This window comes from Macaca fascicularis, chromosome 14 (assembly GCF_037993035.2).
Source record: "Macaca fascicularis isolate 582-1 chromosome 14, T2T-MFA8v1.1".
NCBI classification, from domain to species: domain Eukaryota; kingdom Metazoa; phylum Chordata; class Mammalia; order Primates; family Cercopithecidae; genus Macaca; species Macaca fascicularis.
Window position 1 is genome coordinate 47995584 of NC_088388.1, and position 18000 is coordinate 48013583.

At 54.6% G+C, this 18000-nt stretch overlaps 1 protein-coding gene across 1 annotated transcript in view; it reads right to left on the reverse strand.

Moving 5' to 3' along the window:
- Positions 1-3496: 3496 nt before the first annotated feature.
- The window catches only part of KCNC1 (potassium voltage-gated channel subfamily C member 1), a 48669-nt gene continuing 34165 nt past the window's right edge, over positions 3497-18000 (reverse strand). The window contains exons 2-4 of the mRNA XM_005578473.4: positions 13961-14894; positions 6913-7101; positions 3497-4882 (exon numbers count right to left, since the gene is read on the reverse strand). Coding sequence (XP_005578530.1) covers positions 4818-4882; positions 6913-7101; positions 13961-14894 — 1188 coding nt within the window. The 3' untranslated portion in view covers positions 3497-4817. The remainder of the gene's footprint in view (positions 4883-6912; positions 7102-13960; positions 14895-18000) is intronic.

The window sequence follows — 18000 nt, forward strand, 5'->3', positions numbered from 1 at the left end:
TCACTGGCCCACCACCCACTGTCCTACAGGTCTGTATCAGGCCAGAAAGCAATCCCACACCAGATAGCACTCAGGCCCATACTACCTACATGGTTACCACTCACAAAGAACCAATGCACTCTCTCTCACAAGGTTCCAGTTCAGAGCTCCCTCCTACCTCTTTCAGCAACTGCTGGAAGAAACCAAAATCCCAAGGCCTCTGCTGCTGAGTCCTATTGCCTCTCCCATGACCTCCTTGTGAGCACCAAAAAGAAGTGTCTCAGGGTTCCTTCCCAGCCTGAAACAGGATCAGGGGGTGCATTAGCTCCTGAGCCCTTTGATGCAGAACCTCAGACTCTCAGAACTGAGTCAAACCCTTCTTAGAAGCAGACAGGGGCAGATAATCCACATGTGGAAGAATGAATGGCTGCTGGCCCTAGAAGACATCATAGACCATCCCGTCACCTTGAGTTCCTCCAGTTTTGCCTTTCCAGACATCAGTTTTGGGCAGATGGGCTCTCTCCATGCTCCTTCACTGGCTGAATCTGATGAGTGTCTGAAAGCACTCATCAGATAATGACTGAGGAGGTGTTGACAATGTCTCCCAGATTTTTTTCTGCACCCTTGCATTGCTATTGGCTATTATCAGACCTTGTAGATGTCCAAGCCCCTTGTTCCTAATAGCCTGTGAGCTGTTTGAGAGCAAGAGACCAGGTCTTCATCAATTTGGGAACCCCTTCACCAAAGAGGGGTCCTGGAATGGAGGAAGTACCCAATAAATGCCCATGAGTGAATTCATCAGTATAACCCACCCACCGTGGGGGGAAGGGTAAATGAGTGGATTCTCTGATCCCCTTTGTCACTATTCATCCTCTACTTTTAGCCCTTTTTCAAATATCATAACCATTTGACAGTCAATTTATGACAACATCATTCACCTGGTAAGCTAACATGCCATAAGAGCTGTGGCTATTTGAGAAAATACTCACTTGTTTTTAAAAACTAGTTTTTTTCAATGAACTAAAAGAATCAGTCTTCATAGGCCGGGCGCGGTGGCTCAAGCCTGTAATCCCAGCACTTTGGGAGGCCGAGACGGGCGGATCACGAGGTCAGGAGATCGAGACCATCCTGGCTAACACAATGAAACCCCGTCTCCACTAAAAATACAAAAAAATTAGCCGGGCGTGGTGGCGGCGCCTGTAGTCCCAGCTACTCGGGAGGCTGAGGCAGGAGAATGGCGGGAACCCGGGAGGTGGAGCTTGCAGTGAGCTGAGATCCGGCCACTGCACTCCAGCCTGGGCGACAGAGCGAGACTCCGCCTCAAAAAAAAAAAAAAAAAAAAAAAAAAAAAAAAAGAATCAGTCTTCATATTCCTCCTGTGTGAGAAGGAAGAAAGGGAAAGAGGGGAGCAGGCCCCACTCTGTGCTCCCAGGTCATTGGCCTGGCCCTTGGAGTGATGGTTGAAGGTCGAGCACAGACCAGATGCTGATGGGACGTCTCCCTCCCTATCATACTCACCCTCCCCTCCTGATCACAAGTACCCCATCATCCCTTGACACTCCCACCACCCTTGGCCCTGGTGGGTTGTGAGGGCCATGAGATCAGCCTTGGGTGAGATTGTGCTTAGGAATGGTGAATCTAGGCCTAGGGCTCAGGCTTAAAGCCTTCTCACCAGCCCCAGGCATCCACCACTTCTGGGTGAAGTGACTTAGTGATCAATTGAAACTGGGAGTTAGGGAGTTAGTTGGGAAACTGTTGGGGGCGGGGGTGATAGAGGGAGGGCGTGGGTCCGTGCAACTGCCACAAGTTCAGAATTTCAGAGTGACTGCAGTGTGGAGGGAGGAGGGAGGAGGGAGGAGCGGCTGGTGAGGCAGTGGGCTTTGCCAGCTAGTTGAAGGAGCTGAAACTTCAATCTTAGGGCAACAGGGTGTTTAAGCAGGAGAGTGAAGTTGGCCAGCTGTGTGTCGGGGAGGCCTGGGGCAGGGTCAGAAGTGGCTCCCTTCTGTCACATTCACGGCACTTCCTGAAGGAGGGCAGGAGGCCAGGTCCTGAGGTCCTAGGATTCAGGACCAGCCACTCTAGTGTTCCTATCATTTCCAGCCCCTAATGGCCAGCCCCTGAAGGCCTCAAGTAGCTTGAGACAGTTGTAACCTGAGCTCTGGAGTCAGACCACCTGGGTTAAAACCCTGGCTTCATCACACATTGGCTCTGTGGCTTTGGGCCATTACTTTACCTCTCTGCACCTTGTTTCACCTCTAAAATGGGGCTGTTAGGTGACTGTGAGCTGTCATTAGACAACATGTTTAAGACACCCGCATGTAGTAGATGCTCAGTACATATTAATTGCCCCATTAGCTTCTGTATCCCTGGAAATCCATATTCCTAACAGCTTTTTGCTGAGTCCCACTTTGAGTCCACCAGCAGCACTTCTTTGCTGGTGGATCCCTAAGTAGAGTGGACGTTACCCTCCCTGCAGCAGCAGAGGCTACTTGGCTTGTGCATCCTGATGCTTATGAATGCTGGTGGCAGCTCTGGTAGAGGCCCTGAGCAGAGGCCTGACCGTACTCACTACTGCACTGACCCCAACCCCTTGTTTCCTGGACTGCATGGGGCATCAGGAAGTTGAGGCCAATACTTGGAGATGATGAAAAACTGTTAGATGAGAATTTGATACACACTTGAAGCTTCCCACCCGCCCATCTGATCATGGACTCAGGCCATGCTGGGAGGCATCAAGGGGACAAAAATCAGAGGGAGACTGACACTCACTTGTCTGTGGCCCTGGGCAGATCCCTACCTTCTCTGGGCCTCATTTCCTCATCTGGAAAATGCTCAGAGGTTGACTCTCATGGCCATTATGGACTCTTTCCACCTAAGCATTCCTGGAGTCTCTAATGGATAGAAAAGAATTGGAACCCCAAACCTCCACTTTGCCACCAAAACCAAGTGAACAACCCAAGACAGTCAAGATCCCTAGGAGAGGGCTTTACCCCTCCCAAGATGCCTCCAGGCCGAGAGAGGGGTATGTGATGAGGGCATCCATCAGACTTGGCCTGGCAAGGGTGCTGCTGGGTAGGGCACCCAGATCTGACAGTCAAACCCTACCTCTGGCTTCATCAGAGTCAAAAATGGCCTTAGAAGTGAGGTGACCATGTCTGCATAAGGGGCTGGGAGCTCTAACATGGCCCATCAGTATGGCATGATTCATGGAGAAGTTTCCTGGTCAGGTGAACCCCCTAGAGGATGTTCTGGTCTTAGGACCTTATAAGCCCTGTGGCTTTGAAAGCTGCCTCCCTCCCCTGACCCAACAGGATCTGCAGCCCAAGGGGCCACCCTGCCCAACCAAGCTGTAGAGGGCAACTTCTTCCTTAGGGCCTGACTTTCCCCCAGCGAGACGACAAGCACCTGAGACGAGAGCAGCCAGGGCCCAGGTTTACCCCAGCCCAGCCACAGGGGACCAGAGGCCCAGACCAGAACCACGACACTGCCTGAAGGCAATAAAAACCCAAATTCATGCTTCATCTCAAAAGTCAGTTTTTTATTATCGGGGGCCAGGGCCCAGGGAGGGGAGGTCGTTGAGCTAAAGCATCATTGCTCTCTTTCCAGGAAATGTTGTGAGCTGCAGTGAAAGCTCGAGATGTTGCATTTTTTTCAACTCAAGCATGTGTTTTTCAAAAATATCATCCTTCCCCCCCACCCCACTAATTTTAGAATCAGACCAAAGCCAAGCTACTGTCCTCTGTTTCTGTTGGGAAAATACTATATTTATTCGAGATGCAGAAGTGTGTCTCTGCAAACCTCCGACTGCTTCAGGAAAACAAATCTGCTTTAGACTATACAGAAACCATGATACAAAATTTATTTCATGCTAGAATCGCTTTGCATAACATTGGGCATGCAGGTTTTTACTCTGAAGTACTAAATTGCATACGATGCCAGGTTGTGCCTTAGTAAAGGTGGAGGAGGGTGCTCCTCCCGTGGTCCTGATCTTTTGGTGCTCTACATCCTGGTTTTAATGGAACACTTGGAAAATCCATATGTGGTGATTATTTACTATGAACAATTTGTTATGAAAGTTGGTCACACTGGATCTACACCGATAAGATGAGAGAATCAACCTAGACTAGCTGCTGTCAGGGGTCTTGGGGAGATGTCCGCTGGGTCACAAGCATGCCAAACGGGGAAGAAGGCAGCCGTGCGAGTTTCCACAATTCTATTTGGAGCAAAGTTCTCAGTTTCCACGTGAGAGATGAACTATGAAGGTGAGGTCAATATGACCGATGACTGACCAACTGCCCTTTTTGGAAGCTTTCCTCTCGATCTTGTGTACAAAAAGGAAGCAATCCATTCCCCATCTCCGTCCCTCCTCCCCTCGCCCCTCACCCCCAGAAATGTACAGGTTTCTACCGAACGCTGTTACAGTTTGGCTCCAACAACATGTGTCAAAGTCAAGAGCTTTGAAAGAAAATAGAGGGCTTTTGATGTTTTCCTTTTCGTTATTGTTGTTCAGGGTAATCATACAGTTGCACGGGGTTGGTGGGTTTGGTTTGCTGGGTTTTCTGTTTAACTTCATGCAAGTCATGCTAAGGAGCCCCTCCACCCCCCCTCCCCAAATAAAATAAAATTTTAAAAAATGAAAAGAAGGAAAAGAAATCCTCTACGGTCAGTTACCATTTGGCCGTAGAAAAAGCTACGTCCGTCCTAGTACAATGCCTGGGCCACTCGGACTCGTCCGGCAAACCTGCATGGCGTGAATTTACTCTGTCCGAGGGTGAGGAGGGGCTGCAGATCCACCCAGATGCTTAATAGCCACCAGTGTCCTCGGCCAAGCCGCCTGGTCAAGTCACTCTCACAGCCTCTGTCGGCATATACTTAGCAATGACAGGGCTTTCTTTGCAAAGATCTGTATGTAAAGAATACAATTAACACTTGAGCTTCTCTTCTTGGCTCTCCCATCCCGCTTGGTACTTAGTTTTTAAGGAGGAGGAGGAAAGACAGAACAGCCGCATGCAGAGGCAGGCAGATTCTTCTCCAGCTGGCTTGGTTTGCCCATGCACTGAGCCAGCCTAGCACGCCTCTTTCTCTCTCTCCTGGGGGAATGGGATGAGTCCCTACTTCTGCTCTGCACATTGACTCACACACCTGCATGCCTTGTGGCTCAGAATTAGCCTGAGAAAAACAAGTCCTCGGCGGCTGTCATGGCTCCATGAGAGCGCGGGCCAAATGGATGTGGGTGGGAACACTTCACCCTTAGTGCCTCCCAAAGACTCTGGCACCTAAGCCTCGGTGGGACTGAGGAATGGGTATCTCCTATGGACCGTGCTTACCACTGGACTCCCAGCCACTGCAGGGAGGGGGTCTGCTCCTGTCCCACACTCCCTGGGCTTCCGGCAGCACAGTAAAGAGACTGTCCTGCCTGCTCTCTGGGGCCACACCAATTGGTCTAACATTCAAGATGACGGAGACAGAAAGCCCACGAGAGCTTCCTGGGCAGGCACGGACACTGGAAACCATCTACCTGCTTTTCCCCTCACTCTTTGGGTATTCTGCTTCTGGGGATTCTAGCACCTCCAACTGGGAAAAAGCCAGTCGCAAAGGGGAACATCAGGCCCATCCATGGCCGGTGCCAAGAATGGGACCCTCCTGAAGGCTGGCAGCCCTCCGCCATGCAGCACCATGCAGGGAGTTGCATACCGTGCCAGGGCCCAAAGGACCGCTGGGCAGGGCAGAGAAGCAGAGACCAGCCTAGATCAGGTGGGTACAACTAAGCACCAGTGACCAGAACCACGTTCCCTCATCTCTGTGCGGGCTGCCTCTGCTCTTCTCGGTTTGCCTTTGCTTTTGCATTCTGTGTTTTCTCCTGCATATGGTTTAATCACTTCAAATACTGGAGCAGTTGTGAGTGACCATAGGCTGCACCAACTGTTGATTTCAAAAACCCAACTCCTTTTCTGACCCAGCCTGCTCACCCCGGTCAGCATGCATCTGTGTGCGCATGTGAGGCGCTTCAAGACATGCACGAGCTGCCCAGCCAGTCTGCTGCACCAAGAAAGGCGTCCTCTGCCTTCTAGGTCCGGGCCAGTACCTGGAGCCTTGAGCTCAGGCGCCCTGGGCCCCCACCCCAAGCCTCTCCCCAGCCCGTGCTGAAGCTCTAGGAGAAGCCTTTCTTTCCAGTGGGGTTTGCCTAGCGTTCTGACTACAAGGAGACCTGGAACAGAGGCCACCAGTGGCCTCAGCCTTCACCAACCACAAGAGGGTGCTGACCACACCCAGGGCAGAAGCTCACAGGTGCTGGGGATGGAAGGCGCTGCACCGTCCTGCTCAACCACCTTCTCTTGGCAAGTTCTCGATCTGCCACTGGCAATATTCTGACTACAAGGACAATGGCCTTACCCCCAAGCCCTGAAGACATCTCTCTTCTTGCCTCTCCTCCCTCTGGCCTGTGGGTTGATTATCTTTCAAGGATACCTCTTCCATGCCAAGAACATGGATCTTGGGTAGTTAAGTTCACAGGGTCCTGGCCCACTCCACTGCCCTCCTCAACCAGGGGAGAGGAGAGATCACTTTGCCTTTGGGACCTGACCTGCCATCTGCCAGAGCAACCTAGGGGAGTCAAGGCTCCTCCTGCATTCCTGGATACCCCCTGCCTTGGGGTCATGGCCTAAAGTCAACCTGTCCAGTCACCTCTCAACTCCCAGCTCAATACCAACCCACAGCTGCCAGGGCCTCAGGTTCTCTCTTCGAGCCTGACATCTCACTTGGGGGAAAGGACCTCAGCCCTCCAGGGGCCGACCCTGGCAGACTCCCTCCATCCTTGCCCCCCTCGGTGTGCCTGTCTGCCCCTCAGCGCCCTTGCCCGCCGCCCTGCCCACCCATCTGCAGGAGCGCGAGGCGGCCCGGACGATGCACAGTGCTCCAGCTTCCTCTACATACCCTTTCTCATTCCTCCACCAGGTGGGCACGCGTACTCCCCGGTTGATAAGAGGAAGCAGGGTCCGTATCTCTCGCGGGTGCCCGAGCGCGTAAAGGGCAGGCCCTCATCGGGAGTGAGGGCCTGGTCTATGTGGGGGCAGTCTTCGTTCGCCAGCGCGGCCTTCGCCACCTCCCCATTCAGTTTGGAATCTTCAAACATATAAGCAGAAGCTATTGAGACACTGAAAACTGTTTAGTGGGGGGCAGGGGGGGACAGGCCAGAAGCGGGGTAGTGGCAGAGGGCAGCTCGAGTGTCCCTGAGGACGGAAAAGCGGGCGGGCTGTGGAGGGAGGAAGGCACAAGGCAGGGGGCTTGGGGGAGTTCAGCTCATTCAGGCAGCCTTCGGGCTGCCCACAGTGCTGGGAGTGGGGACTCCTGGGTTTGCTCAAAGTTTGCAAAAAGATGAGTTGGTGATGGGCCCAGCAGGTGTGGTGCTGGGGGTCGGCCCCGAGCCCCAGGCAGGGCCGATGAAACAGGATGGTGTGGATGCAGTCATGGGGGAGAGCCAGACACACAGCTCAGGGAGAAGACAGACACTGACACGCAGAAACACTCCAGCCCAGAGAGGGGCCTTTCCGGACCCCTCTGCTGCTGACCAGAGCCCGGCTGCCTCCCGTCCGCAGCCAGCCAGTTGCTTGGGCTTCCCTAGCCCCGCCCAGACCACCTCATCTACTCTACCCCATCTCCCGTTTGGATCTCATCTGATCACCTGGTTCACACCGCCCCCACTCCCCATCTAATAACTCAGCCTGCGCCCGCCCCGCCCAACCCCGTACAGACCCAAGCAGGTCACTCTGTATGCCCTGTTCCCCGTACAGATTAAGCCTGGTCACACAGTCTACTCTGTTCCCACACGGACCTGGTCCAGTCACTGTATGCCCCGACCCCCATACAGACCAGTCCTGGTCACACAGTTTCCTCTCTGCCCATGCAAACCCAATTTGACCACTCCATCTGCTCCATCCCCCACACGGACAGACCCAAGCTGATCACTCGGTCTGCTCTGGTCCCCACACATATCAAGCCAGTGTCTTCCACTCCATGCTGCCCCCAGCAGGCCTGGTCAGCTTGCACAGGCACCACAAGGATGTATGCATGAGGCTGTGACAGCAGGACATGGATTTGGGAGGGGCTCCCATTCCTCTGTCCCCTCTGGTCAGTGTCCCCGGCAAAGCAAGGCAGATGAAGGTGTAGAAGACAACAGCGGCTGATGGACTTGGGTGGGGGAAATTGGAGTTCTGACCTCTGTGGCAGCCTGAGAAGAAGCCTGGGAGGAGGTCTGGGAGCACATTTGGTGGGGGGCAAAATGTGGCCAGAGCAAGGAGCCCCGTCTCTCCAAGATCTTGGAGCAGAGCCGTGGAAGCCTCTGGAGCTGACAGAGGTAGCCCTAACTGGTCTTTGCCCCCATCCCATCACTCTTGAGGACCGAACCTGCCCCAAACTCTCTGCCCTCAAAGCAGAATCTTCCTGGCCAGGGTGGAGCCAACTCCAATACTTCATCTAGGGTGACAGCCTCAAGCACAAGCCCTTTTGTGGAAGAGGGAAACCAACTTGGGCATGACCACGTTAGGGGAGGCTCTCTGAAAGAGTAGACAGGGCGAAAAGGCTGGAGACAATGTCCACCCGATTGAACACTCTCCCGTGATCCTGTTCACATCATGTAACTACACGCAGAAGTGATCCTTCCCCACGTGCACACACTGGGCGTGCACGTGGGTGGGATCACCACCCGTGTACACATCATGTCACTACAAAGAGGCAGTCAGTCAAAAGAGAAATGGACCAATCAGGTTTATTCGTAAAGCAAATCCAAAAAAATCCCATCATAATTTTGGAACTTAAAAAAAAGTCTTTCGTACAAGATGGCAAAGCATTTCACGTACAGTGCGTTTCTTGACAAATCCCAGGGGCTTCACTTCCCAATTTACTCTGAACCAAAAAGGCCAGTTGCCAAGGTAACTCTGACACCATGTGACTGGGGCCGGGGCATCTCTGGGGTCTGGGGGCATGTCTGCAGGCACACACATGTGCTCACAGACACGCTGGTTCTGCCTCCCACTCTGGCTGGCCCCGTCTTCCATCCAAGGGTCTCCGGGCTGAGGGAGGAGGGTGCTGGGAGAGGGGAGGGAAACATTATGGAGAGGATGCGTATGACGATGTGGGGGTTGAGGCCCATAGCACCCTGCATGAATTTTCCTCAAGGGGAGAACAGTGGGTCCTCCAGGCAGCGTCTCCTTCTGGGCGGGGAGTGAGGACTCTCGGAGTCTCTGTTGGCCATCCTTTGCCAGGGGAGGTGTCCACAGCCTGCAGTTCTTGCCTGGGGGGGATGGGTCAGAGTGGGGGGGTGCCTTCTCTCTGCCTCTGCGTCTGCCTCTGCGGAGATGGTGCCACCTGAGACCCTTCTCTGGCTCTGAATGCTGGGCCCCCGCCCACTGGCTCTGCCCACAAGCCCCCAGGCCCTGGGGGCTCCCAGCTCCCACAATCTCTAAAGGGCCCAAAGTTGGGGATGGTTTTGGGCAGGGGACAAGCAGCATCCATCAGGGATCCCTAGAGGGATGACAGCCTGGCACCTTTCCCTCCTGGGGGATTCCTGGGACACCTCTAGGGCATGCTTCTCTCAACCCTAACCTTTGAGGAGGGGCTAATGATTGGGTGGGGAAGTTTAAGCGTTGCTCTGTGAATGGGCCCAGTCCCACTGGCTGTTAGTCTATCTGTGGTTTAAGATGCTTTCAGAAACTGGGGCATTCTCCCTCCCCCACTCCAGAGGGGTGGCTGGAAGAAAGAGAAACCAAGGAGGGGCCAACTGTATAAATTTGGGAAACCCGTGAAGAAGGCCAAAGGTGTAAGCCCCCGCCCCTGCCCCGTCCTTTGGATGAGATAGTGGCTAGGAGCCTCCGTTCCCACCTGCTTTCTAGAGGCTGGGGGCCCTGCCTCCCCCAGCCCAGGGCCCCCAGGCCCCCACTAGACCCACAGGCCTGCAGTGATGAAATGGCAGCATGGAGAGCGTCTCAGAGATGGTTTCCAGGCTTGAAATGGGCTGAGATGAGCATCCGCGAGAGGGTCATTTTTTTTTAAACTTTGGAGCAAGGAGAACCCGAGGCTGGGCCCTCAGTCAGCAGAGCTGGCTTTTCTGCCCTGGTCTCCAGGCACCGCCAAAGTACTTACTGTTCACACCAGCTGCGGGCACCAGAGGGGCGCACGCGGGGCTGGGGTGGGGTGGGGGTTGCTGGGCGTTTCCTTGGGTTTAGCCCCAAGGGATCTGCCCAGCTGGGGACTCAGGAAAAAAGTCCCAGGCTAAATGGGGACAGTCTGTGAGACACGAGCAGGGAACAATCACGAGAACCGGCACAAGTCATGCAACAAAACGAGGAGAGAGAGAGAGAGAAAAACATTAGTGGAGAGAGAGAGAAAGAGAGAAAATGTGAACAACACGGAGAAGAACACCCATGCCTGGCCCGCAGTGTCACTTCATTTCTCCGCTACTTCCCCCACAGTCCACCTGAGGACAACAAGGACCCCACTCAGGGCCCATGCTGCTGACCCTGCAGCTGGGTCCCTGCAGAAACTCTTTTAGCCCCACCCGCTGCCTAGTCAGCTCTGCCCAGCACCCTCCCTGCCCATGGATAGCACCACTCACTGGGCAGCCACTGCAGCCCAGCAGGGGAAGTAGAGGGGCTGGGGATAGGGGACTTTAGACCCCTTGGCCAAAGATAACCCAGAGGCTGCAGGATAAGCTCCCAGGGAACCCAGGCAGGGGCTTCTCTGGGACCTCGCGGCTGTTCTAGGTGCCCTGGGCAGGAAGGGAGCCCAGCCACCACCCCTCCCTCCTGGCCACCCCCTGCTCACCAACGTGGGACCCTGCAGCCCTGGACGCGGCACCACAAAGGACTGACCCACATCACAGGAGCAGAGATGGACAAGACACATGCGAATGGGCATGGCAGGACGGAGGAGGCACTGTGGGCTGTCCAGAGCGGGCGGTCTGGGCGTCCAAATGCAGATGCAGGAGGGAGCCCCTTTCTGGGAGAGAAGTAGCTTCTCCTAGGCCCCTCAGCCCCAGGCAATCCCTGGCTGTGCCAGGGTACCCTCCTAGCATCCCCCAAGAGGTCTTACAACCAGGTGAGAACTGGATTCTTGATACCCCTCCCAGGACAAGACCTCAGACACTGAGGCCATGCCAGCCACAGCACAGAGGAGGAGACCAGATTGTCCCTGGGACAGACACACAGACTGAGGCTTCAGGCGAGACCAAGAGGTGGAGGTGAGGGGCAGGTGCTGCTGGCACCACTGGGGGCTGGCCTGGGGGAGCGGGAGGGATGCCCTCAGAACCCAGCATGCCACACACAGCCCCTAACTCTGGTTTTAAAAGTGGAATTGGAGAACCTCAGGTTTTGGCGAGGCCACTAGACTTCCTTGGGGGTACAGTGAGGCTATAAAGGTCTTGGGGGGCTGCATCTCATCTCTCACAATTCCCGTGGGGCCACATTTACCCTCCTTGCCCCTGGCCTCCCCCTCACTCTCCCACAAACTCACCCCAACCCTTTGCCCATCTAGGTGCATGGCTGCAAGTAGGAAAAAAGGCGAATGGGAAGAACTCCGGGGTGCAGAGGTGGGGACGACGCCCCTAAAGACCACAGCTCCTCTTGGTGGTGGATAGCCGAGGTCTCACATGCCAGCTTTTGGAGGGAGAAGTATTCTGGTGAGGGATGAGGCTGGAGCTTCAGGGGTCAGGATATCAGGACAGCACCAACACCACTGGGAAGTGAGTGCTTGGGAAGGGCTTGGGAGCACAGCTGGGATGCTGGGGAGGCAGGAGGGATCCAGGCATCCAAGCTCCAGTGGGCAAACTTGGGAGGGCCCCAAATACTTCCTCAGTCACAGAGACTGTCCAAGCCAGAACTTTCTGGGCCCCTGAAACCTGAGACTAGGGCAAGGTGGCTCCCAAAAGCAGGGCTGGGGAGAGACTGTGGAGCCCAGGGGCAATCCCACAGGAGTGCATGGGTTTTACAGGTTTTGTGTCCTGGGATTAGCTGGTGTGCATGTCTGAACAAACACATCTGCACTCCCTGGGGGGCAGGGGGACTCCGCACAGGATAATACTGTCATTGTCCAAGAGTACAGAGGAATCTGGGCCTGCCTGGAGAGCAGTGGGGATTCTTGACTGGCTGGCCTGGGGCAACCGTGCTTGGGGCAAAAATCCTGAAAGATCCAGTGTTGGGGAGGATGCAAAGGAAGGACCAGGTAGTGCCACAGTGATGCCACTCAGGCTGAGCTCTTCTTGCTAGGCCCACATGGAAGCTGGGGCCTGGCCAGCCCACACCTTCCCCCTAGAGGCCCAGAGCCCTGTTGGCAGCTCCTGAAATCAAGTAACTAGCTAATCCAAAGCAGAGAGCTCGGAGCTGTTTCAGCCTCAGAGACCCCTGCCCATCCCTGGCCATGTTCCTCTCAGGCACCTACAGAAATCCCAGGAAGGGGAGGGTATGAGGCAGGGTGAAAGGGCCGGGAAGCCCCCATGGGCAAAGAAATGGGCCTTGGGCGTAGTGCTCAGGCCAGCATAGCTGTGGGATAAAGCCAGGAGAGGATCGGGATGGGGTGGTGGGTCAGAGAGCGTGATAGCAGGGAAGAAAATCATTCGTCCACTGGGAGAGGCCACCCAAACCAGGGGGAAACTTCCCCACCTGGGGCTGAGCTAGCCACGCAGCCTCCTGCCAGACCTGGGCATGGGGAGGTCCTTCATAGACTAAATGCCACCTAACTGTCATGTCAACCTCCCGCTCACCCGGCACTCCTTCTTACTCAGTGCTGTCATTCTTCTCTGGGTCATCTGTTCCTTTGAAATCCCTGTGTCCACAGAATAAGTCGATGGTATTCCATGGGTAGAGGTAGACTATGGGCTTTATATCTTCGGACCAGAGCCCCATGATCAACTTTATGTGCTATGTGCAGGTTCTCATAAAACTGAGATAGTCCCATAACGAACCACTAGCCATGGAATATTAGAATATATCCCACGGTGACTAGTATTGTTTCATGCCCCCCTCCCCCCTCCCGGCCCCCAGTGAATTCTCGGGAAAGTGGTTGTACGCTGGTTGGGATGTCTATATTGCTGCTGCAGTCCCTACTGCTGGAAATGGGGAGAACCCTTGGTGGGAGGCTGTTGCTGGTCTGTAGCGCTTTCATCTAAGCTGCCCAGGGTGGCGGCCCCCTCTAGTCCTTTGCTCGGCAGCTGCTTCCATCAGGTCACCGGAAACTCCCACTCGACCATCAACCCAAACAGACAACGTGAAAGCTAGAGTCACTCCAACAGGTTCCTAAAGATAAAGGCTAAACTCTAGAGTGGTGGTAGAAGATGAGTTGGTTCGGCATGCTATGGGGTAAGTAAGCTTGTCACGGAGGGCTACAGGTGTCTCCTGGGAAGGATCTGGAGCTGGGCAGCCCGAATCAGGGCAGGAATTCTACTCAGCTATGGAGACAGGCTCTGCTGGGGGTGAGAACCCTTGCTCCTGCCTTTGCAAGGGACCCTCCTGCCCAGATCCCATGCACCATCTCTGCCCTCTACACAGCCTGAAGGGAGCTGTGGTAAGGACCAGATCAAAGGCTGTCTGGCATTTCCAAATCACACCCGCCCCTGCCCTGTCCCAACACCGGGTCAGTGGCCTGAGTCAGAGCCTCACGCGGGACTCCTGCCCCGCCGAGCAGAGCCCCCCGGCTCCTGCTAAGTTAGTCCTCAGCAACCTGGCGGGCCGCGTTGTCTCTTCAGAACATCAGGAGACCAACCGCGTCAACCTCCTTACCCAGGGGCACCAGTGAGGTTCCTCTAGCAGGCTCTCGCCTTCTGAATTTGGCCGCCCAGCATCTCCCTGGGCCCTCAGGCTCCACACCTCGAGACTGAGTGCGGGGTCCGGGGTCACCCACGGAACTAAGGAAGCAGTCTGACTGGATCTGGAATCATCGCTACAAGGGGCGGAGGTGAAAGGTCAGATCGACATGCCTCTAAGAGGTTTCCTACCTGCTCTGTTAATTTCTAAAATTTCTTCCTGGGCCAGCGGACATGTGTCACTCTGAGTACTGTGGTGTGGAGAGTTTACGACAGATTTACAATAATTGGGAGATCCCAGCTGCGGTGGCCGCGGAATATGCTTCTTTTTTTTCTTTGGTAGTTTCTGCTTAGCCATGGCTAAGGAGTAATACATCCCGAAATTGTTCACGATGACGGGCACAGGCATGGCGATGGTGAGCACGCCCGCCAGCGCGCAGAGGGCCCCCACCAGCATGCCGGACCACGTCTGCGGGTACATGTCTCCGTAGCCCAGGGTCGTCATGGTGACCACGGCCCACCAGAAGCCGATGGGGATGTTCTTAAAGTGCGTGTGCTCACTGGCGCTGGGGTCGTTGGGCTGTGCCCCTATCCTTTCGGCGTAGTAGATCATGGTGGCGAAGATCAGCACGCCCAGGGCCAGGAAGATAATGAGCAGCAAGAACTCGTTGGTGCTGGCGCGGAGCGTGTGGCCCAGGACCCGCAGGCCCACAAAGTGGCGGGTCAGCTTAAAGATACGCAGGATGCGCACGAAGCGGACGACGCGCAGGAAGCCCAGCACGTCCTTGGCAGCCTTGGAGGACAGGCCGCTCAGCCCCACCTCCAGGTAGAAGGGCAGGATGGCTACAAAGTCAATGATGTTGAGCGAGTTCTTGATGAACTCTACCTTGTTGGGGCAGAAGACAACACGCATGAGGAACTCGAAGGTGAACCAGACCACACAGACGCCCTCGATGTAGGTGAGGAAGGCCTCCGTCTCCGCCTCCCGGTAGTAGCGCACTTGTGTGCCATTGCGAACGTTCTCGATCTCCGTCTTGTTCACGATGGGGTTGAAGCGCTCGTGGGTCTCCAGGCAGAAGGTGGTGATGGAGACCAGGATGAAGAAGAGGGAAGCGAAGGCCACATACTGTGGGGATAAAGACACAGTGTCAGGGGGAGGCCCACCCAGAGTGGAGAAGCCTGGGTTGCCTCTGTCCAGTCCCAGGGCCAGGCTGGGAGAGATGCCTGCACTAGGCCCCCTGCATCACAACGTGCTACATTTCTCTCCTCAGGGCACGGGGGACCTGCACGACCGCCAGGGCAGGCTCTAAAACCCTCCTACTCTGTCTTCCATGCTCTCTTCTTCCCCCTATTGATGCTCTCTTCTTTCCCTATTGCCAGCTAAATGTGGAAGCCCCAAGAACTAGCGTAACTACAGAGGGAAGGAGCTTGGGTCCCTGAAAAGAAAGACATCCGCCAAATACCCACATTGAACTGTTAGACCTGAGTGGGAAATAAACTCCCATTGTGTTCAGCCACTGTGATTTGGAACTGATTGGTTAAGGCATTTAGCTACACCCTGCCCAATAAAAGTGACCCAGCCTGCTGGGGCTGAAGTTTGCAAAGAAATAAGAGGGGATAGCTAGAGTGGAATGAAGCCCCTCAGAGGCCAGATCTCCATTTGTTCTCCCAACTCCAGGCTCTTTGCTGCTTTTTCATGAGTCTGTACCTCCCTCATGTGGTCTCTTTCAGGTTCTATCCTGCCTAGAACTGAAAAAAATGTATGTCTTCCCCATAGTCTTAGACAGCTTTTTAAAATGTACCCCCTCTCTCTGTCTTCCTAGGAACTTGCACCACAACATGGTAATGAATTCCCTGTCCTTGGAGGTACTCAAATAGAGGCTGAAAGATCTTTTGTGAGAGCGACTGTTTGAGGGTTCAGGCATCAGGAGAATTGCACCAGGGATCTCCAAAGGCACCATAACCCATAGGCTCTACTTGACTCTTTTCCAGCCCTAGGGTAAGGGTGTGAGTGGGAGGGAGGAAGAAGCTGCTGGAGGCCTGGGGCTTCCCAAACATGTGTGGGCTCCTACTCTCTCAGACAGCACCAGTGAAAAGGAATGCCTGTCCAGAACCACCTGCTCTGGCCCTGGGCCCCCTGCAAAGAGGTTCGGGAGACCCTTTGGTTTGGTTTGGAGGTCTCATCTACTGACCCCCTGGGTTTCTCTAGCCTGCAGCAGGCATGGGTACCGAGGAGACAGAATCGAGCAGCTTTCTGAGTTTCAAATCCTCCTGCTCAGACTGGATCCTGGGGCAAGGTCTCTTCTCACAGTCTCCTACCAGGCCCACCGGGACTCTAACATACTGTGCCCTCCCTTGGCCCTGCCCTGGGCGGATGGGCCCCTGCCAGTCAGCCCTCAGGGGCCTAGATAGTCACTCCCGCCTGCATGTCCTCACTGTACCCCACTCCTCTGGGTTCCCCTTCTCCCTACCTAGCCATGGCCAAAGCAGTGCCATCTCCAGGAGGCAGCTCTGGGCTATAGTCTGTAAGGGGTGACACCTTTGTTCTCTGACCTGCCCTCATAGATCACTTGGAGGAGGGCCGAGGTTGCACCCTGTGTCAGCAGCAGGAGGCAGCTATGCTGCCTCTAGGGGCCTCCTTGTTTGCAGTGATGCCCCTCCCCGACCCAGGGGGGTGCCCTGGAAGTCCCAGAACAGTCTTGTTTGGATTAACCATGGTCACAGGGCCTGACACTCAACCTGGCAGGGATCTGGGAACCAAGAAGTATGTGGACCTTCCAAACCACATTCTGTGTTGGGGGAAGTTGGGAGCAAAGGGAAGCGACAAAGCTGGCATCGCAGAATGACGGAGTGAGAGCAGTCTGTAGACACCACGTGCTACGAATGGGGAGCTGAGGCCTAGAAACAGGAAGAGATCTGCCTAAGCTATGCCAAGGGGACACTATTAGTCCTGTTGGTTCAGAGCATTGTGCAATTTTCAGAAAACTGTCTCCTGAGCCACTATCAAGTGTGGTCCATATGCCTTCTTCCTTCCATCCATCTGTCCCTCCTTTCTGTTTTTAAATTTTATTTATTTATTTGTTTGTTTATTTGTTTGTTTATTTATTTATTTATTTATATTTTGTAGAGATAGGGTCTCTCTATGTTGTCCAGGCTGGTTTTGAACTCCTGGCTTCGGGCAAGCCTCCTGCCTTGACTGCCCCAAGTGCTGGGATTACAGGCAAGAACCACCCCACCTGGCCTATCCCTCCTTTCTTTCACCAGCGCGTCATTCTCCCTTCCTCCTTTCCTCTCTCCTTCCCTGCATCCATTCATCCTTTCTTAAATCCATTCATGCACTCATCCATCCACTCATCCTCCCTCCCTTCTTTTCTCTCTCCCTCCCTCCCTTCTTTCCTTCTATACATCCATTCATTCTTTTTCCCTTCCCTCCTTTTTTGTTTTTCTTTCTCTCCCTCCCTCTTTCCTGTGTCCCTCCCTCCCTCCCTCCCTTCCATCCATCCATGCACCCATCCATCCATTCCTCACAAGGCACCAAGTTCTGCCTGGCAGAGTTGAATAAGGCCTCAATCCAGCCTCAGGGAGCTCCCTACCTAGCTCAGGTGAAGGATACGTTCAGAGACAAGTACAATGCAGTGGACTGAAAAGCTGAATCCTCAGCCTTATGAACTAGAGGAGACTGGAAAAAGGTCAGAGTAATTTGTGTGCACTTGAGAGAGGCAGGGTAGAGGTTTAAAGCCATGACTTCCAGATCCAGAAAGACCAGACCTGGGCACCGCAGAGGTAGACCAGGAAAGCAACGTGGAAGCAACAGGAAGAGGCCACCACTCTGGCTGCAAGTTTAATGAGCTCCAGAGCTCTCTCCATCACCAGAGTCGCCAAGGCTCTTGGAGCTAAAACACACATCCTGGTCTGCTGGGTATCTGGCTTCAGAGTCCCCCTAGAAGGCCCCATCCTGGAGGTTGGTGTTCACAGCCCAGAGACTCCCTGAGGGCAGGGCAGGCCCCCCCCAGCTGCACCCCCTGCCCTGGCCTTTGTATGGGAGGAGAGGAACAAGCACACTGTGGGTGACCGAACGGTGCCAAGAGGCAGGGCCCATTGCTCACTTGGCTCTCAATCCTGGCTGGAGGCCGGAGGCACCTCCCCTCCTCACTGCCCTATCAGCCAGGACATCCCCTTCCCAAACCGCCCCCCGACATCCATTCTCCACTGTACCCTCTGTTCATATGGGA